Source organism: Danaus plexippus, assembly GCF_018135715.1.
Source record: "Danaus plexippus chromosome 29 unlocalized genomic scaffold, MEX_DaPlex mxdp_37, whole genome shotgun sequence".
Lineage (NCBI taxonomy): Eukaryota > Metazoa > Arthropoda > Insecta > Lepidoptera > Nymphalidae > Danaus > Danaus plexippus.
In genome coordinates, this window is record NW_026869858.1 from 387,925 (window position 1) to 404,556 (window position 16,632).

General features: G+C 38.4%; 1 protein-coding gene across 1 annotated transcript; it reads right to left on the bottom strand.

Annotated features, from left to right (window-relative positions):
- Positions 1–480: 480 nt before the first annotated feature.
- Positions 481–16,158, bottom strand: LOC116776799 (exportin-7). Its single transcript, XM_061529217.1, has 24 exons — positions 16,103–16,158; positions 13,789–13,884; positions 12,881–12,984; positions 12,380–12,479; positions 11,551–11,658; positions 10,810–10,937; positions 10,306–10,498; positions 9,837–10,049; positions 9,407–9,553; positions 8,889–9,061; positions 8,635–8,813; positions 8,325–8,473; positions 7,399–7,565; positions 6,256–6,400; positions 5,556–5,703; positions 5,139–5,298; positions 4,620–4,810; positions 4,263–4,392; positions 3,875–3,956; positions 3,614–3,752; positions 3,066–3,143; positions 2,643–2,740; positions 2,068–2,282; positions 481–1,696 (listed from the first exon to the last, which is right to left on the bottom strand). The coding sequence occupies exons 1-24, from the start codon at positions 16,115–16,117 to the stop codon at positions 1,600–1,602; spliced, it is 3,255 nt and encodes a 1,084-aa protein (XP_061385201.1). The 5' UTR covers positions 16,118–16,158; the 3' UTR covers positions 481–1,599.
- Positions 16,159–16,632: the final 474 nt, after the last annotated feature.

Below are 16,632 nucleotides of genomic sequence, written 5' to 3' on the forward strand. Positions count from 1 at the left end.
AACCTAAGAAAAAGTAGTTCTCAATAAATAGGTAATTCCCATAATATATTTCTTTTATTAAATCAACGATCTATAAACCCTAGACGTCACACGTGTATTTATAAGAATTAAATATTTACAACAACACCTATATTATTTTTGCCTATCTATTGCATGTCGCATTACAGAATTAGGTTCACTTTACATGATTAATATAAACCAATCTATTAATAGTGTATGTTTGGATGTCTGTTTCCCTTTCATGCACAAACTACTGAAGCGACTTTAATCAAACTTTACAATAATATAGATCGTACATCAGATAACTAATTTCAGCACTGCCAGAACTTTTCGTACGAAATGTATTTTGTACGAAGTCACGTCACACACACGATAGATGGCGCTGACAGTAACCATTCTATATTTAAACACGACATCCGTTTCTGTGAACAAAACCGCAAAAAAAAACAAGGGAAGACAGTTTAAAATAAAACACACACCCTTTGTACAAATCACATATTATTCACTATTTACAACTCGTCCGTACAAAACACAAATTATAAAATAAACGGGAGCACAAAATCGTGTAGACTCGGCTTTATAACTTACGGTTTTAACATCTGTCTATAGATATCTTTATCTATAGACAGATCAACCGCATCCGTTACTTGCCCGTACATCCGTTCGCGTTGAACTTCCGTTGCCGTTTCCATGGAAACTATCCGCTAATATAAAATCTTATAAACAACAAAAATTTTTCACATTCTCAATCACAATCGTGTCTACAAGATAAAAACCAAATCTTCAATAGTAACAAAATATTGAATTTTATCATAGGAAATTTACACACACACACACACACGTGTGTGACGTACATACATACATAACTAAGATGGCGGTGACGCCATTTTGCGCAAATCAAACATGGCGACCGGTCGAGCTGCCAATGTACCAACCAGCTCGATGTTATTAAAATCAAAAACCTACAGATACTTACCATTTCATTATCACTAAGGTTTTAATCACGTTAAGCGATTCCAGCCTAATATTAACATAGCCGTAAAGATATGCAGAAAGTAATATATAAACGGGTCGGAGCGGTCAAAGAAGAAATTAAGGAAGGTCAACGACCCCTTGCTAGTTCTGACATAGACCACAGTAGTTTGTATTGCTAGTTGGAACATACATTTTGTACATTAAATTAGGAATTGTTTGAGAGAAATTATGAAAGCCCGAAGCACTATTTACATACGCACAGCCTTCCGCTGACGATGACGTCATAGGTCAAAAACTAGGGTCGTGACGTCACAGCCGGGAACCATCCTTATGAAGCTAAAATTACACCAAGTCGAACGTTGTGTACAAATCCCGTTAGTTAACAATAGTTAATAGTTATACACGGCGGACGTGTACGATTAACGCAATCAGCTGTGTGTACAAAGTTGATTCGGTTGTACAATTTACAATGTGACCAGTTAGCGGAGATGTACTTATATCATTAGTTGACATGTCATTGATTGACTCGTGTGTACAACGTCATGTAACGTGGCTGTGCTCCATCATCTGGATGGGCCCGGTGGCGTCACTGGGCGCAGTGGTCGGGGCGGTGACGTCAGCGTGCTATGACGTCATCATGTCCGTCACCGAGGTGTTCACAGAGCTGCCCTTTAGTAAATCGTTGATGTCACGCCGCAGCATAGAGAGGTTCTGTGTGAATCTGTAATAATAACGAAATACATATATATTTAAGAGAGGTTAGAGCATTAATCACCACGCTCGCTCAAGACGGGTTGGCGATTTCAAACTTATAATTTGAAATTACAAGTCCAGGTTTCCTCGCGATGTTTTCCCTTCACCGTCCGTCAGTGGTGTCTGAATACTCTAAGAGAGTACATATGACTCGGAAAAGATCACATCGGTGCTTGCCAGGTTTCGAACCCGCGCTCTCGTGCATTAGAGGCGGGTCTTTAACCTCTAGACACCACGACCTCTGTATATATTATACATATAAGTGGATAGCATTTTCCAAGGACGCCTGGAGATGGAGCCTTAATATGAAGGCATCAATGTACAACCCTATCCCATCACCTGTCCCTGTTCTTAGTGAGGAGATTCGGTTCAATCCCAGCCATGAGCCCGTTGAACCATTGAGCGAGCTGTTGTTGCTTATCAGCTGGTTGCTGAGATATGATCTGCTCTCGGAGGCGGGAGAACTGCTCCTCGTTTAGAAGTACCAGGCCAAGCAGGGGCCTGGACATGGACCACTGGTTGCAGCAGTCCTCAAACATGATCAGGTTCAGCACCTGGAAATTTTTTACATTCTTGGTCACATTTTTGTTTATCGTGTTAGTACAGATAAGTATACATATTCTTAGTGTGCACAGATTATAAATAGTTATGTGTTTGGAGATTACATATAAAGGAGTTTAGCTTATTCAAAAACTTCATAGACATATATTTCAAGTGTACATGTTAGGTGCTGGTTTATATGATGGGAATTAGTTGTACTTGGACCGTGTTATAAAATAATATAATGCTAAGTGTAACGTGGGTAGATCACTATTATGTTGGTTTCTGTCATTTAGCCTTGATATAGCACAATACACACACACACACACACACACACACACATATATATATATATATATATATATTCTACTTACAGTAGCCAATAGCTGCTGCATGATCTCAGGCCTCCGCTGCAACACCTCTATAAACATGTTGCTCTCGGGGACTTGTCTGTTGCCGCCCTTGTTGGTGGCTGTAACATTATACACATACATAACAACCGGGCTCCGCTCGCGGATACGTATTTTTTGATTTTAGGAAAATATTACGATAATTTAAAATTACATTTTTGTATGGGAAGGTTAATGTTTAAAATAATTTAAATTTTATTGAAACATCACTAAAATAGATTAATTCCTGTTCCTGAGACTGTGGCATTGTAAATATTATGGGACGTTGTTATGTTGGTACGGCTTGTGACGTCACTGATGATACATCAGAGCTTGGGACGAAAGAACTTGGAAATAATTTTAATATTAAAAAAAAATATAGTCAATTCGTTGATGAGATCAACTCACTCTTCTGCACTAACTGTTTGAAGAGGTAGGTAACGATGTGGTCCAGGGTGGCGCAGCATCCCGTGCACACGCTCGTATCTAACGGGATGATTTACGTTTTATATTGATATCAAGATAACACTTATGTATATGTTATAAGGACCTGTACATACAAGCTTATATTGTGTAATGATGAAGTAAACAAAAATAATCTTTTAAAACAAAATAATAGCAATATCATATATAATAGTTGTCTTATTGTAAAACAATTTGTTATTCCACATCACATCACATCATATCATTCATCACATCATATCATATCATACCATATCATTCATATCATCATATCATATCATTTCATATTACGTGCCCAAAAAATAAGACATACAATTCTCATTTTAAATATCTGTACATTGTTTGTCGGTATCGTTTTCGAATTCAACGTACTAACATTGTTTTTAAAAGCTGATTATTTTATACTTTTAGGCGATAGTCAAATGTTTGATGACGTAATATTACCACCAGTCCCATAACACTCATCACATCTCATCACTCTCATCACATCTCACCGAGCGCTGTAAGTCCCTCGGATATAGATGCCAGTATGTACAGAGCTGCATCTGGCTGGAGCGACGCTAGGAAAGGCATGTGGTCCTGGGCGAGGCGCTCCAGTAACACGTAGTACGTCTGAGATAGCTTGGGATAGTCCTGGGGATATACGAGATATCACTGGGTATTACAAGATATTATAAAATATAACTCGGTTTTACGGGATACTAAGATATTACTAAACACATAATAGATATATACAGAAAAGTGTTGTAACTCACCAACAGATCACTCTGTGGTATGCTGAGGAGGAGCTTCACGAACATGTTCAGCGCGTTGTCCAGGGCGTCGTCACCGTACAACCTGGTACATAAACACACACACACACACACACACATATATATATATATATAATTAACACACATTACTTTCCGTTATGGATCCTAATTGGCTTTGGCTGGTAACGTTTTGGATGTCCCTAGGAACTATTCCCTATTAAGCTAACCTACTAGGGCTGCTTGCGAAGTACGTTCTTAGAATTAATTGATATTGGTCCTGGACAAGCCCAAGTATTTCAGCTGGTTGTAGAGAGATTTAGATGTTATCCCTCTCCCTCCCACATATATATATATATATGGGAGGGAGAGGGATATATTAATTCTTATATACCTGAATACTCCGAAGTTAGCATAGTTCCCGCACAGGGCCGCCTTGAGTATCGAGAAACACAGCGAGATGCCCTTCAGCTTCTTGGCGTACATTTGCTTCTTGGCAATTTCCAGTGTAGTTATCCTGCTGCCTGCAAGTTAATATAATTACAAATATATATATATATATAAATGTAGTATCATACAAGTAAACATTCAAAACGAAATGTTTAAGATAAATAAATTAATATTAACATACAATAACAATATATAATTAATATAATGTGAGTATTATTTGTTTTATGTGATATGATATATGATATGACATGATATGATATGATATGTTATGTTATGCTATAAACCAACGTAGGATCCTCACCGTACGCGCATATGATGTTAGACAGCTCCCTGAACAGTAGTATACCGTTGGGTGAACTCACGTCGAACTGCAGCCGCTGGTTCCTGTTCATGGCGAGCTCGGCGGCCAGCTTCAACACGGGGGTGGTGACCGCCGGGTCGTTGAACCACACCTCCAGCCCGCGGAGCAGCAGCTTCATGTATACGGGGTAGCTGGGAGATATGACAACAGTATGTATATATACACACATTTAATTTGAACGGAACCTTTAAATTCCGGAACGCGCCCGCAGTGACACTCGAGCGATGACATTTGATTTGTAGAGTTTTGCGCGGGAGAGTATCTGTCGGCGCGGTTCGTGTGTCTTTGTAAATTACATTGAAATTAGTTGACTCTTTAAGGCAAGTTTGTGTGTATAAGACACTTATATATATTAGAGATTTTGTCCATATATATATATTGTGTGCCTGAGTTTGTTCGCGAGCGTGCGTATGTGTGTGTGCGCGCGTGTGTTTGTGTGTGTGTTCGTTATATACTAACATCCAATCAAACAGCATCATGTAGGTCGTCTTAGTGTTGAAGGCGAAGGCCAGTCCGCAGAGATCGCGAGCTACTCCTATGAGCGTCTTCTTGGCTTCTTCAGACGCGTACATGGAACTGTCCCCCGGGTTCAGGAGACCCATAATGTTTTCGAAGGCCGCTGGAAGAGATATTATCTTATTCCGTATGACTGGGTAGTGATGAGATCTAAGTCACTCACTCAATTATGTCACTCATCATCATCATCAAAATTCTGAGCAGAGCAATCACGAATTCACTGACGGAATAAGTGACAACCGCCTGCTTATACGGCTGCCTCACTCACTCACTCTGTAGAGTCTGAAACATTCACTCAACCAATCAACGTCAGTCTTGAAATTCACTCAAATCATCACTCGTAATCATCAATTCACTCACCGGACAACGGCATAACGAAAGCGGCAAATTTCTGCTCGTCCTCTCCCAGCTCCACCATGAGCAGTCTCCCGAGAGCTGTGTACAGCATGCTCCTGCATCTCATCTCAGCGCTCCCGGCTCCCACGCCGAGGAAAGGGAAGTGCTCGGCCTGTGTACATCACGTCAGCGGTTCCCAAACTTATTTTGTTACTAGCCACTTTGAGAAATTACAAGTTCAGCTACTGAAGGACTATTCCTAGCTGAATGGAATTAAAAATCTCGCCTATGCCTTTTTGGGTCTCTTACCGCCCTAGGCTTGTGGAGCCCAAGAGAGGACGTTATCACCTACCTTGGGAAAGTTTGCTTTAAAAATTACAGAATATATATATAAAGAAAAACATTCAAGGTACTCTCGTATCTTAAAGCCTTGCTACTATAGCGGATATTAAGACATGGCTATATTTAAATAAATATTCAAAAATATCATATCAGCTTTGGAGCCTCCATGTATCTTTTATTGCGTGTAGAATGACTTCCCTTTTAAGATAAAAAAAAGATATCTTTTTTAGAATATCTATAATGTTTAAACGGTATCGTATTCCTGAATGTAATTTTCTATACGCTATACACGATAAACTGTAAGCAATAACCTACACTCATCAGGTAAGCCTTGTCCTATAAGCGCTTACTGTAAGCCCTACCATATGACGCAGCAGCTCACCGTGTGATGTGACAGCATGAATTGCACTTCCTCCAGTTTGACCAGCTTCCTCACACACGAGTACCCACCGCTCAGATCGCTCAGCAGCGACAACGTCTTGCTGATAATTGCCTTTGAACCTCCCCAATACTTTAGATTTGTTATGCTGTTGGCAACATTGTATATATTATGAGATGGCTGAGATATATATATTTTATTGTACTGATAGCTTCTTATCGGATGGTAAACCGTAGCGTAACGTAACGTAACGTAACGCGTAACGTAACGTAACGTAAAGCGTAACGGCGCCAATGATTCTGATTTAGCTATATCGTATATGACACCAGTATTACGCTAGCGACAAGTGTTTAGTAACATTGAATTAATTAATATACAGATTATCAATTTAATGTATCTTTAAGTTACATGAACAGACACACGAATTTATTTATTTTTTTCACTTATATATATATATAAATATCCTTAATAATAAATAAATTTGGGATAGTTATTTTTTACCATACAAAAATGGCATCCCAAACAAGATTTCAATATGCGAAAAAAGAAGCAATTTTTGGTCGTTCTGTTATTCTGAGTGACCTTACGGAGCAATGTCGCGGTATAAATATCTACACTAACTTTCGCCCGCCACTTTGTTTGCGCGCACTTCGCGTATAATACTATGACTTTCAAAATGGATCCGACTGGACACCAGCGCCATCTAGGACGCGTCGTGGCCTCAGACGAGTTACGCGCAACTTATTCCCGGGAACATACACTAGCGAAGAATAAAACATGTCTCACACTCGATCCCGATGTGTGATCTGTGTTATAGCAAAAGTTTCATTACAATCTATTTAATCATTTTTACGTCAAAGCGTAACTAAACTTTAGATACAAGCACAAACTTTTTGAACTGAAACTTGCCATGCTACTTCCGACAGGGTCGCGTTATTTTGGGGTGGGAGAGAGAAAGAGATACGCAAATGTAGCAAGTAGGAGAGGGAAAGAGCGAGCGGGTAGATTCCAACCAAATATATGGCATTGCTGCTGTGCAGCGAAGTAACAGTGTGAGTGACGTCAGCCTAGCTGAAATACGCACTCGTTTGCTTACAGAATCAATGCAATCCAGCACCAAATTGAAACCAAGCACCAAGCACTCACATCTTCCTCATGATGACACTCAGCAGCTGGCTTTCGTTGTTCAGTCCCAGCACCTCACTGAGACGTCCGTACACCTTGCTGTTCTTCTGGACCTGTTCGCCCACGTAGATCTTCCTGAAGGCTTCGAAGAACGACATCATAGCCAGCTCCAGCTTCTCACAGCCACCCTGTTGCATAGATATTACTTGTACAAGGCTGTGTATATAAATAATCGGATTTGTACTGTCCGCGTTAGAACACTGGCTTCTTACTAAATGTAATTCTAAATTACAAACAGTATGTGGCCTGGAGGTTAAAGGCCCGCCTCTCACACGCGAGGGCGCGGGTTCGAAACCTGGCAAGTACCGATGTGATCTTTTCATATGTACTCTCTAAGAGTATTCAGACATCACTGACGGACGGTGAAGGAAAACATCGTGAGGAAACCTGGTCTTGTAATTTCAGATTATAAGATTGAAATCGCCAACCCGTCTTGAGCGAGCGTGGTGATTAATGCTCTAACCTTCTCCATGTGAGAAGAGGCCGTTACTCAGCAGTGGGCTCCGATAGGCTGATGATGATGGTACGGTGTATGTACTAAGATAAGACTGTTCGTTGCATCATATCTCAGTAATGACTGGACTTATTTTGATGCGAGTTTCTCTGGCAGATAGTTCAAGCAAGGAATGACTGAGGCGAGTTTTATGATTGAAATTTTCTTTATTGTTATTCGACTAACCCGCACTGAGTCGCGAGCGTAGCCCGTCTATATTTTATTATTCTCCTAAATAAGGATGTTTTTGAACTGTTCTCACGCAAAAAAAGGTTCTATATATTAAAAAAAATATATAACCAGGGTCACACTTCAGACATCACAACCCATCATTATCCAACTCCGACCTGTCCATCATCAGACAACCCGCCCGAGCTGTCCCCGTCATACTAACCGCAGCCAGCCTGGAGTCCGTGAGGTCCATCAGCCTCAGCACCCGGCACACCAGCTCCCCGTCCATGGCGTCGTTCTCCTCGCTCGTGTTCAGCGACGCCCTGCCGCCGATCGCCGCCCCTATTATGTACACCAACCAGCTCAGCTGACCTGGAATAGAGTATTATTTTTATTCTGTGGTCCAACACATCTATTATGTCTCTGTTAAGAATCTTGATAGTCTTTGTACATGTTATTCAATCAAATCATGAGCATAGAGCTGACTTACAGATATATATATATATATATATATATATATATCCTACCCCTACCTTGTAACACCAGTATCTGTCGAGGGTCGGTCTCCACGGTGTACGCGGCCGCCGCCTGGTCGAAGTGCGCCACCAGCAGCTGGCAGGTCTTGCCGTACTCGCAGCGCCCTATCACCGACACCTGCTCCAGCTGCTGCTGCACAGTGCCCACCTCGTCCAGCGGATCCTCCAGGCCTTCGCTGGATGTATGGACGAAGAACTCTGTAGGTACATTTTTTTATCTGTATGTGTGTACGTACACGCACTACACCTACCTGACGAGGACGGGGACGCTGTCCAGCCTGGAGGCCACGTACGCCGCTGTGACCCCCGGCGCGTACACGTCCAGCAAGTGTGGCTCCGAAGCCTTCACGTACGGCACGGAGGCCACCATCCGCTGCCACAGCGACAGCAGGTAGTGAACGCTGTTGGGAGCGAATTGCCACACCTGGGAACAAATAGCTGATCTTTAAACGTAATGCATTTAAATGATACTACAATTTTCGGATCTACATAGTAACCAAGAACCAAGTTCGGTTACTTTCCAGCAACGAAGTAACCGAAACGTGGGAAGTATGGAGTTGTTTTTTTTAATAAGAAAAAAAATAACGCGTATCATACCGAAAAATATTAGTTTCATATAAATGAATAATCGCGCATTTCTTAGATTTCGTTATACAATCTATATGATTTATTAATATCTGATCATAATCTATTGAAATTCCACAATCAATCAATCAGTCAATCAATCAAAGGTCCGGGTAGACCACACCCGCGTATACAATCAACGTACCTGCAGGCTCTGGACCGTGAACTTGGCTACCAGCTCGATGAGGCGCGGGTAGTTGTCCACCATCACCAGCTCGCCCAGCTGGTAGTTGGACTTGAGGCGCGCGAGGAGACGACAGAACTCGTGGTAGTTGGTCGGGTCTGAGAGACCCTGGGGTAGGAATGGGTTAACACTTCTATTCAACCGGTCATATAAAATACATATATATATATATATGAAAACAGTACAGATATTTTACAATAGTATTTTGTATGGTGAAATAAATCGAAATCGCCAACCCGTCTTGAGCAAGCGTGGTGACTAATGCTCTAACTTTCTCCATGTGAGAAGAGGCCTTTGCTCAGCAGTGGGCTCCTATAGGCTGATGATGATGATGATGATGATGATGATGATGGTGAAATAAAACGAGTTTTAAAGTCATGAAGCTAAACACCTGCGTGTCCTCCAAGATCCTCATAACACCAGCTGCCAATCGGTTCAGGAACTTCGCCCGCTCGCTGTTACTGAACAGAGATCTCCTTACGCTGGCCAGCTGTACGAGACAGGCCAGCGACAACGAACCGGTTGATCTCACGCCGTGGTACAGATTGAAGAATAGCTCCAAGGTCCCGGGCTCTAGGAACGTCGGCCTCCACGCTGTTGGTATCTGGACAACGAGACAAGATAAATTATGTCAACAAACTGTTTTAAGTAAGATCACCCGACCTATTACCATTTATACAATCAATAGATCTTTTTGGGAGGACTTTCGTACAACGAGCTAATGTTTGCATCATCTCGAAGATCACCTAAGACTCGATAACTTTTCATTATTTCACATATTTCTCCTAAAATTATAAACACTTTTATACTAACATATTATTTCTATGGAAAACTTAAAAAAAAAAATATTTTTAGGATACCTGCACAGTACAAAGGTCGTCCGAGCTCTCGTCCGTAGTAGTACCGATGAAGTCGAACGCCAGACAGTTGTGCGCCAGTCGCAGGAGCGCTGTGAGTAACGTGTAGGGCTCCCCCATTGTCTCTAGGGCTTCGCGTCGCGCTGCCCCCAACAGGGAACACGACAGACGGAACATCTCATACAACTGGGTGTCCCTGGATTTAAATAATTTTGCGAATAACTATATACCGATGGGACCTCCGCGTGTTTATTTAAATAAAACTAACACAGAAAATAAGAAAATACTCATTATGTATGTAATAAATAAGAAAATTAAGTTTAAAATTATTACTATCAATGAAACAAAAAGCTAGCATCAAATGTATTTTTTCTGTCTACGTAAAATTTACACCATACATGGGACCTCATCTGGCGTTCCACCCACCAGGCATTACAAGCTGACATTACATATTTGTATGTCTGTCGCATGTCGAAAGAGACGAAACCAAAAAAATATTATAATAACCTGAAGCTGGACGCTATCTTCCTCTGCTTAGCCAACGATCTCGCAGCATCCGCGTCAGACAGCGCGTTCATCTCTTGCACCAGACACGACAGCAGTTGCACGCCCACGCAACACAGCTCAGCTCCGCCCTGGTAATGTTTTGTTAATCTTACTCGGGGCGCACAGCGCTCGTGCTGTACAGGATTTTTCTGACCACTAACGCTAAACTTCTTTAAGTATCTTAATAGTTGGGACATTAAATATTTTCCTTAAATAGACTACTTATTAGAGAACCAGGTTATTTTTTTAGGGTTTTCCTGATTTCCTAAATAGCCTGAGACAAACGCAGTAACCTAACGGACATTCAGAATTTTGATAAATGAATTTAGGTAAGGTTTAATAAAAATTAGAGAGGGAATATTTAATTTACAAATATCTGCTGTATAGGTTGAAAAGAGTTATATACAGAATGAGTGACAAATGTGGGATGAGCCATTTTAATAAAGGTTTAATAAATGTACCAATGTCCACTCATTTCTATTAGGGTCTACTCAGGTATGTCAAGGTATACTCAGGTCTACTACGGTCTATTCAGGTTTACTAAGACCAAAAGAGGTCGCAAATTCTACCGAGATATATTAAGATGTACTAAGTACTAATAAAATGTATCAAATTCTAACAAAACAACCGTGGTCTTTCAAAGTCTGCTACGGTCTACTAAGATCTAGGTGGGTCTACTGAGTCTCAACGCTGTTCCCATACCTGCAGGAAGCTAGACACATCACTCATGACGTTGTGGAAAACATATTCCTCCTTAACCATGTCGAACCAGCCAAGCTTCGTGATCCGGGCAAACAGGGACACCAACGCCTGCACATAATTGTATATATATATATATATATATGTGTATTATTACTCTTACTATAGACATTTATTTACTCCTATATACTTCTCTAATTTACTAAAATCATCACCCACTAGGTCATCCACGAATTACGTCACACTAGTTTTATTACTTATGAAACTCTCCCGATGTGACGTCACCCATTTTTTTTTAATTTAAAATATATATATATATATATAACAGAAACACGCCATGTATGTATATAAACTTAACTTCAAAGCTCAGAGTATGAGTTTTTTTTTGCATCAGACGCGCTCGAACCTCCTTAGAACTACCAAGATCCTTACCATCAGAATATCTCGTGAATTTCAGCGTCTCAGTTACGTCACAACGCCGCTGTAGCAGTTAAGTCACGATGAATGAGAGATTATCTCACAGCGAGAATGCTGGATTATGAATAAGTGTACATCATGTAATTTTTTAAATTTAAAAATGTGACGTCCCAAAACTATTGACCCCCCCCCCCACGCCTCGCCCTTACCACACTTCGGTGATACCCTCCCTCCCCAATAACGTGTGACTTACTTTACGGATGGCCCCCAATAATTACGTAAATATTACCGAGCTTAACGCAATGGGTTGAGGATTTATAAAGAAAATTAGTATTTAGTGTCGGCGAGTGAGCAAAGTCTGTAGACATTGTTGTATTATATCCAGGGAGGCTGTATATGTAGGTATATGTATAACCTGGACGACGAAGTTGGCCAGCTTTGGCCGGGTGGCCAAGTAGTTGAGGACATAGTTGCGGATGTCCAGTCGTTGTTGCACAGACAGACTTGTTGTCGATCTGTAATATACAAGTAAAATATATATATATATATAGGCTATTTCAAACCAGTCGTTCCCAAAGTTGCTCTGCCTACTGCGCACTTTGAGAACAAATTATTTCTTCAGCTACTGATAACTAACATAACTTATCCTAGCTAAATTAATTTACAAATCAACCCCCAGGCCATAGCACAGCGCCCCCATTGTTTCAAGTCCGCAGCCCCCACAAGGGGTAGTTATTGCACACTTTGGGAAAGGCTGCTTCTAACGAATACTAACAAGTCTACCTAGGAAATTATGTTTTTACGATCTTTTTTGCAGTGAACTTATTTTTTATACGCAACAACAAGACATACATGTAAAAATATTTAATTTGTATCTGATACCGGCGTCTATTCCCTTGGCATGATAAACACTAACCTGCTGACTAGCTTGGATAGGGTCGTGGCTGCTAGGAGTTGGGAATAACTGGAATCAGCTCGCTCCAACAACGCCTGACACTTGCTGAGAGCGTCCGGAGACTCCTGAGGAATATAACCGGAAAATTTACAAATTTGGTTGGGCAGAGAGAGGAGCTGGGACGGTGGAGGTGAGCGTTTAACGCGTTAGATAGGGCCCTTAAACCTACACCTGGGTCGTAGGTCCCAGGCACTGTTGAAGCTCCTCTCCCTGCAACGATGGCCCCGGCACCCGCACGGTGAACACATTGACTGCTGAAACTTTTCGTCTCAATCCAACCCCCCCCCCCTCTCCCCCATAACCAAGGTACATAAAATTTTAACCTAGTCGTATATAGCCAAGGTTTGTTAGAGCCATGACACTAATTCACTGGGAATATTCTTTGAACGGCGATAACAGATATAATTTATTTTTTTTTTTTTGGTTCACAGTTCAACGAACCTTTGACAGATACGAACACTTATATGGTACGACCAAAATAACTTGAGATATTTAAATTTACGACAGATCGTAAATAATCTTGATACGATTACAACGAATTCAATATAGTTGGAGAATAGTTAATTTCTAAACTGTTTCTACTTAAAAATCTTTTAAGTGAACCAAAAATATATTTTTTTAATCATTACAAGGATTTCTCATATCACAAAATCATCAGAATTACTTCATTATAATCATGAAAATATCTATTCATCTGGTGTTTTGGATCAGAGTTTTTTTTTTAACTAAAAAATTTCAAAGATATGATCTATTAGGTACTTAAAGATCTATGAGAGAATTCAAGAGGGCAAAGTAATTAAAATGAGTGTCAACGTAGGAACTATTAACCTGGCAAAGATATATACATATATATATATAATTTATCTAACCTGGAAATTGACAACTGTTATCTCCGCCTGGTCCCGCAGATGAGGATCCTGGGACTCGTACAGTTGCTTACAGAGATGCTCTATTCTAATCACCTCCTGGAATGATAAATTTACACCTGGAATTTAAATTCATCCGGCAGCCATACTTACATCCTTAACCATACAGGTCACCACAGAACTCGATGTTGTTATTAATTTTCACTATTCTATATTTCCTATTAGAACTATCACACATGTACACATAGCCTAATGTTAAACCTAGTATATATCTCTTAGTATTTAAGAACTATTTTTCTGTTACTATTTTAACATACAAGCAATGTACCAAATAATTATTTAAAATAACAAATTATATGGTAACAATATACATATATATATAATCTATTCAATTTGATTAGTACCCATTAATTTATTTTTATATACAATAGAAATTATTTGAACAATGTTTAAGTATAATCTATATACTGATGGACTTTCACTGATACAACATATGTATGGCCAAATATATATATATATATGTCTCCAGAACTTTCATATATACATCTCGGGAGACATTTCCGTTAGATCGAGTCAGTATAGCTACAAATATCCGATATCCGTTGTAATAAATGAATCAACAAAAGCCAGGGTCTAAGCTAAGTAAGCTGCATCATCGCCAGATATGAGAACTGCCCAATAAAATAACAGGTTTTTTTAAAAACTAAAATTATATTAAATCATTTACATTACGAGTGTGGTGATTAATGCTCTAACCTTCTCCGTGCGAGAAAAAGCCTTTGTTCAGTAGTGGGCTGATAGGCTGATGATGATGATGATGTTTACGAATAGAAATAAAACACCTTTTTCTCCATTTTGTTTTTTTTTTCATACTAATCCAATTTTTTGAATTATTTTACATATATTAAATAACTTGAAGATGATTTTTATATCAATATTTAAAGAGATATATGAATCTAGGTTGTAACCTTAGCACGAGTGTGAAGTGTGATTGTACTAAATACAGATAGTTAACAGTATTTCATTGATATACCTTCGCTGATACTATGAATTAAAACTTCTGAATATAATACTAGCAACCGTCTGTAATTAGACGAGCAAAACTTTTAAAAATGTGTCGCTTAGTAAGGAATAATATACCACTACGTTGCTTAATATAATTTTAATAGAAACTTTTTTAGAACTATCAGACCTTATGTATGTGAATTTAAACTTTAAATGGACATTGTAGGTGAAATCACAATATCTCACAAACTAAATGCTATACCGACAAATGTTAGTGATATTTAACAAGGAATAGCAACGCTTAGCACATCAGATACACAAGGAAAGGAAAAACAATCACAAATCACAAGTAAAGTTATAGTATATATATATATATATATTTTAACATTAAGACAATGTTAAGAAACAATAGCTTAGTCGGCAAAGCAAGTAGAATGCTGTATCCCGGAGGATGCAGGTTTACATCCTACTCGTATCCATATATTCTCCTATACATCCTATTTGTATTCAAGTACTGTAATTGTACGGAAAATTTTTCAAATCTCTCTTTAAACTGATTACAAAACTCTTATTTATATGTAACTATTTTCAAATAACTTTAATATTTTGAAGTATATCGTTACAAGAAATAGCTTTAATTAAATAAAATGTAATTTTCACAGCAAAATTTATAAAACACTATAATGTTTAAAAAAAATTGAAATTCCTCTCTATGAGATATTTGTTAGTAATAATTTTTTTAAATTATATATAAATAGTTATTTATCAACAATATTAAACAAAAACTATTGTCAGGCGATGAATGCGTTAGCTGATTGAATCTGAACGTCCATTGACACAATGCTCATTTGTGATTAAACAAAAAAAAATACTGGCTAGTTTAGGTTTATAACAGCGCACTTATAGTATTTCATCGAGATATTACGAATAAAATTGAGTTCAAACATTTGAAATCTACATCATTTTTGTAAATACAACCATCGTATTTCAAGGGTAATCCAGTTGTCATGATCATTATAACCAAAGTGCCGGTAAATATGTCATATTTAACGAAATTTCTAATAGAATTTAAACGTTTTAAATATCGCATTTCAATATATAATTCAACATTGTTGTAAATTACACCCAATTTCACTTTAATACGCATCCTGAAGAGCACGAAATACTGTCCTCCAAAAACTTGATAACAAAGAGATGGTTCATAATTTTGTCATTATAGTTAATTGTTTGATTACAAAATACATTAGAAATAATTTTTTCACCTATAATTATGTTAAAATAATCTATTTTTTTATAATATTTTGGTACTCACCTGTTCTTCAGCCATTTTTGTTATTTTCGTGCATTTGATATGACATTTCGTTTCACACAGCGTCAGAAAAGTCAAGATAATGAAATAGGTTTGTCATATTGTAATAATTGAAATAAAATATATAATCTAAACATATTATAATTTTATATCATAATATGGATGAAAAAATAATTAAATTAGTTAAAACATATCTATTTTTATATTGTAAAATTTTATTAAAATTTTAAACGGTGTTATTGATCTGATAAATAAACAAAGGTCAGTCAGTATTTATTGTTTTATAATCATTTAACATTTTAATGGGTGAATATTTAATACAATAAAACTATATTGTAAGTTGCTATACTCGTCCTAGCTAAAATCTATTTGTTAATAAAATCCTCAACGTATATCATAACAACATAACCAACAAAAACATAACATTACAACTGTGGTCTTATAATGATACATAGAAGAATTTTTGTAAAATTTTCTGAATTTGATTCTTTGCTTTGTTGCAAAATCCTATTAAGAAAATATTTAAAATATTA

Bases quoted from the DNA above. Each gene is read 5' to 3' on its own strand.
- LOC116776799 (XM_061529217.1), bottom strand. The intron at 6,401-7,398 runs GTGAGTGCTTGG...TGTTGCCAACAG, and splicing joins AGTGTCATCATGAGGAAGAT to CATAACAAATCTAAAGTATT. The intron at 4,811-5,138 runs GTTAGTATATAA...CATATCTCCCAG, and splicing joins ATGATGCTGTTTGATTGGAT to CTACCCCGTATACATGAAGC.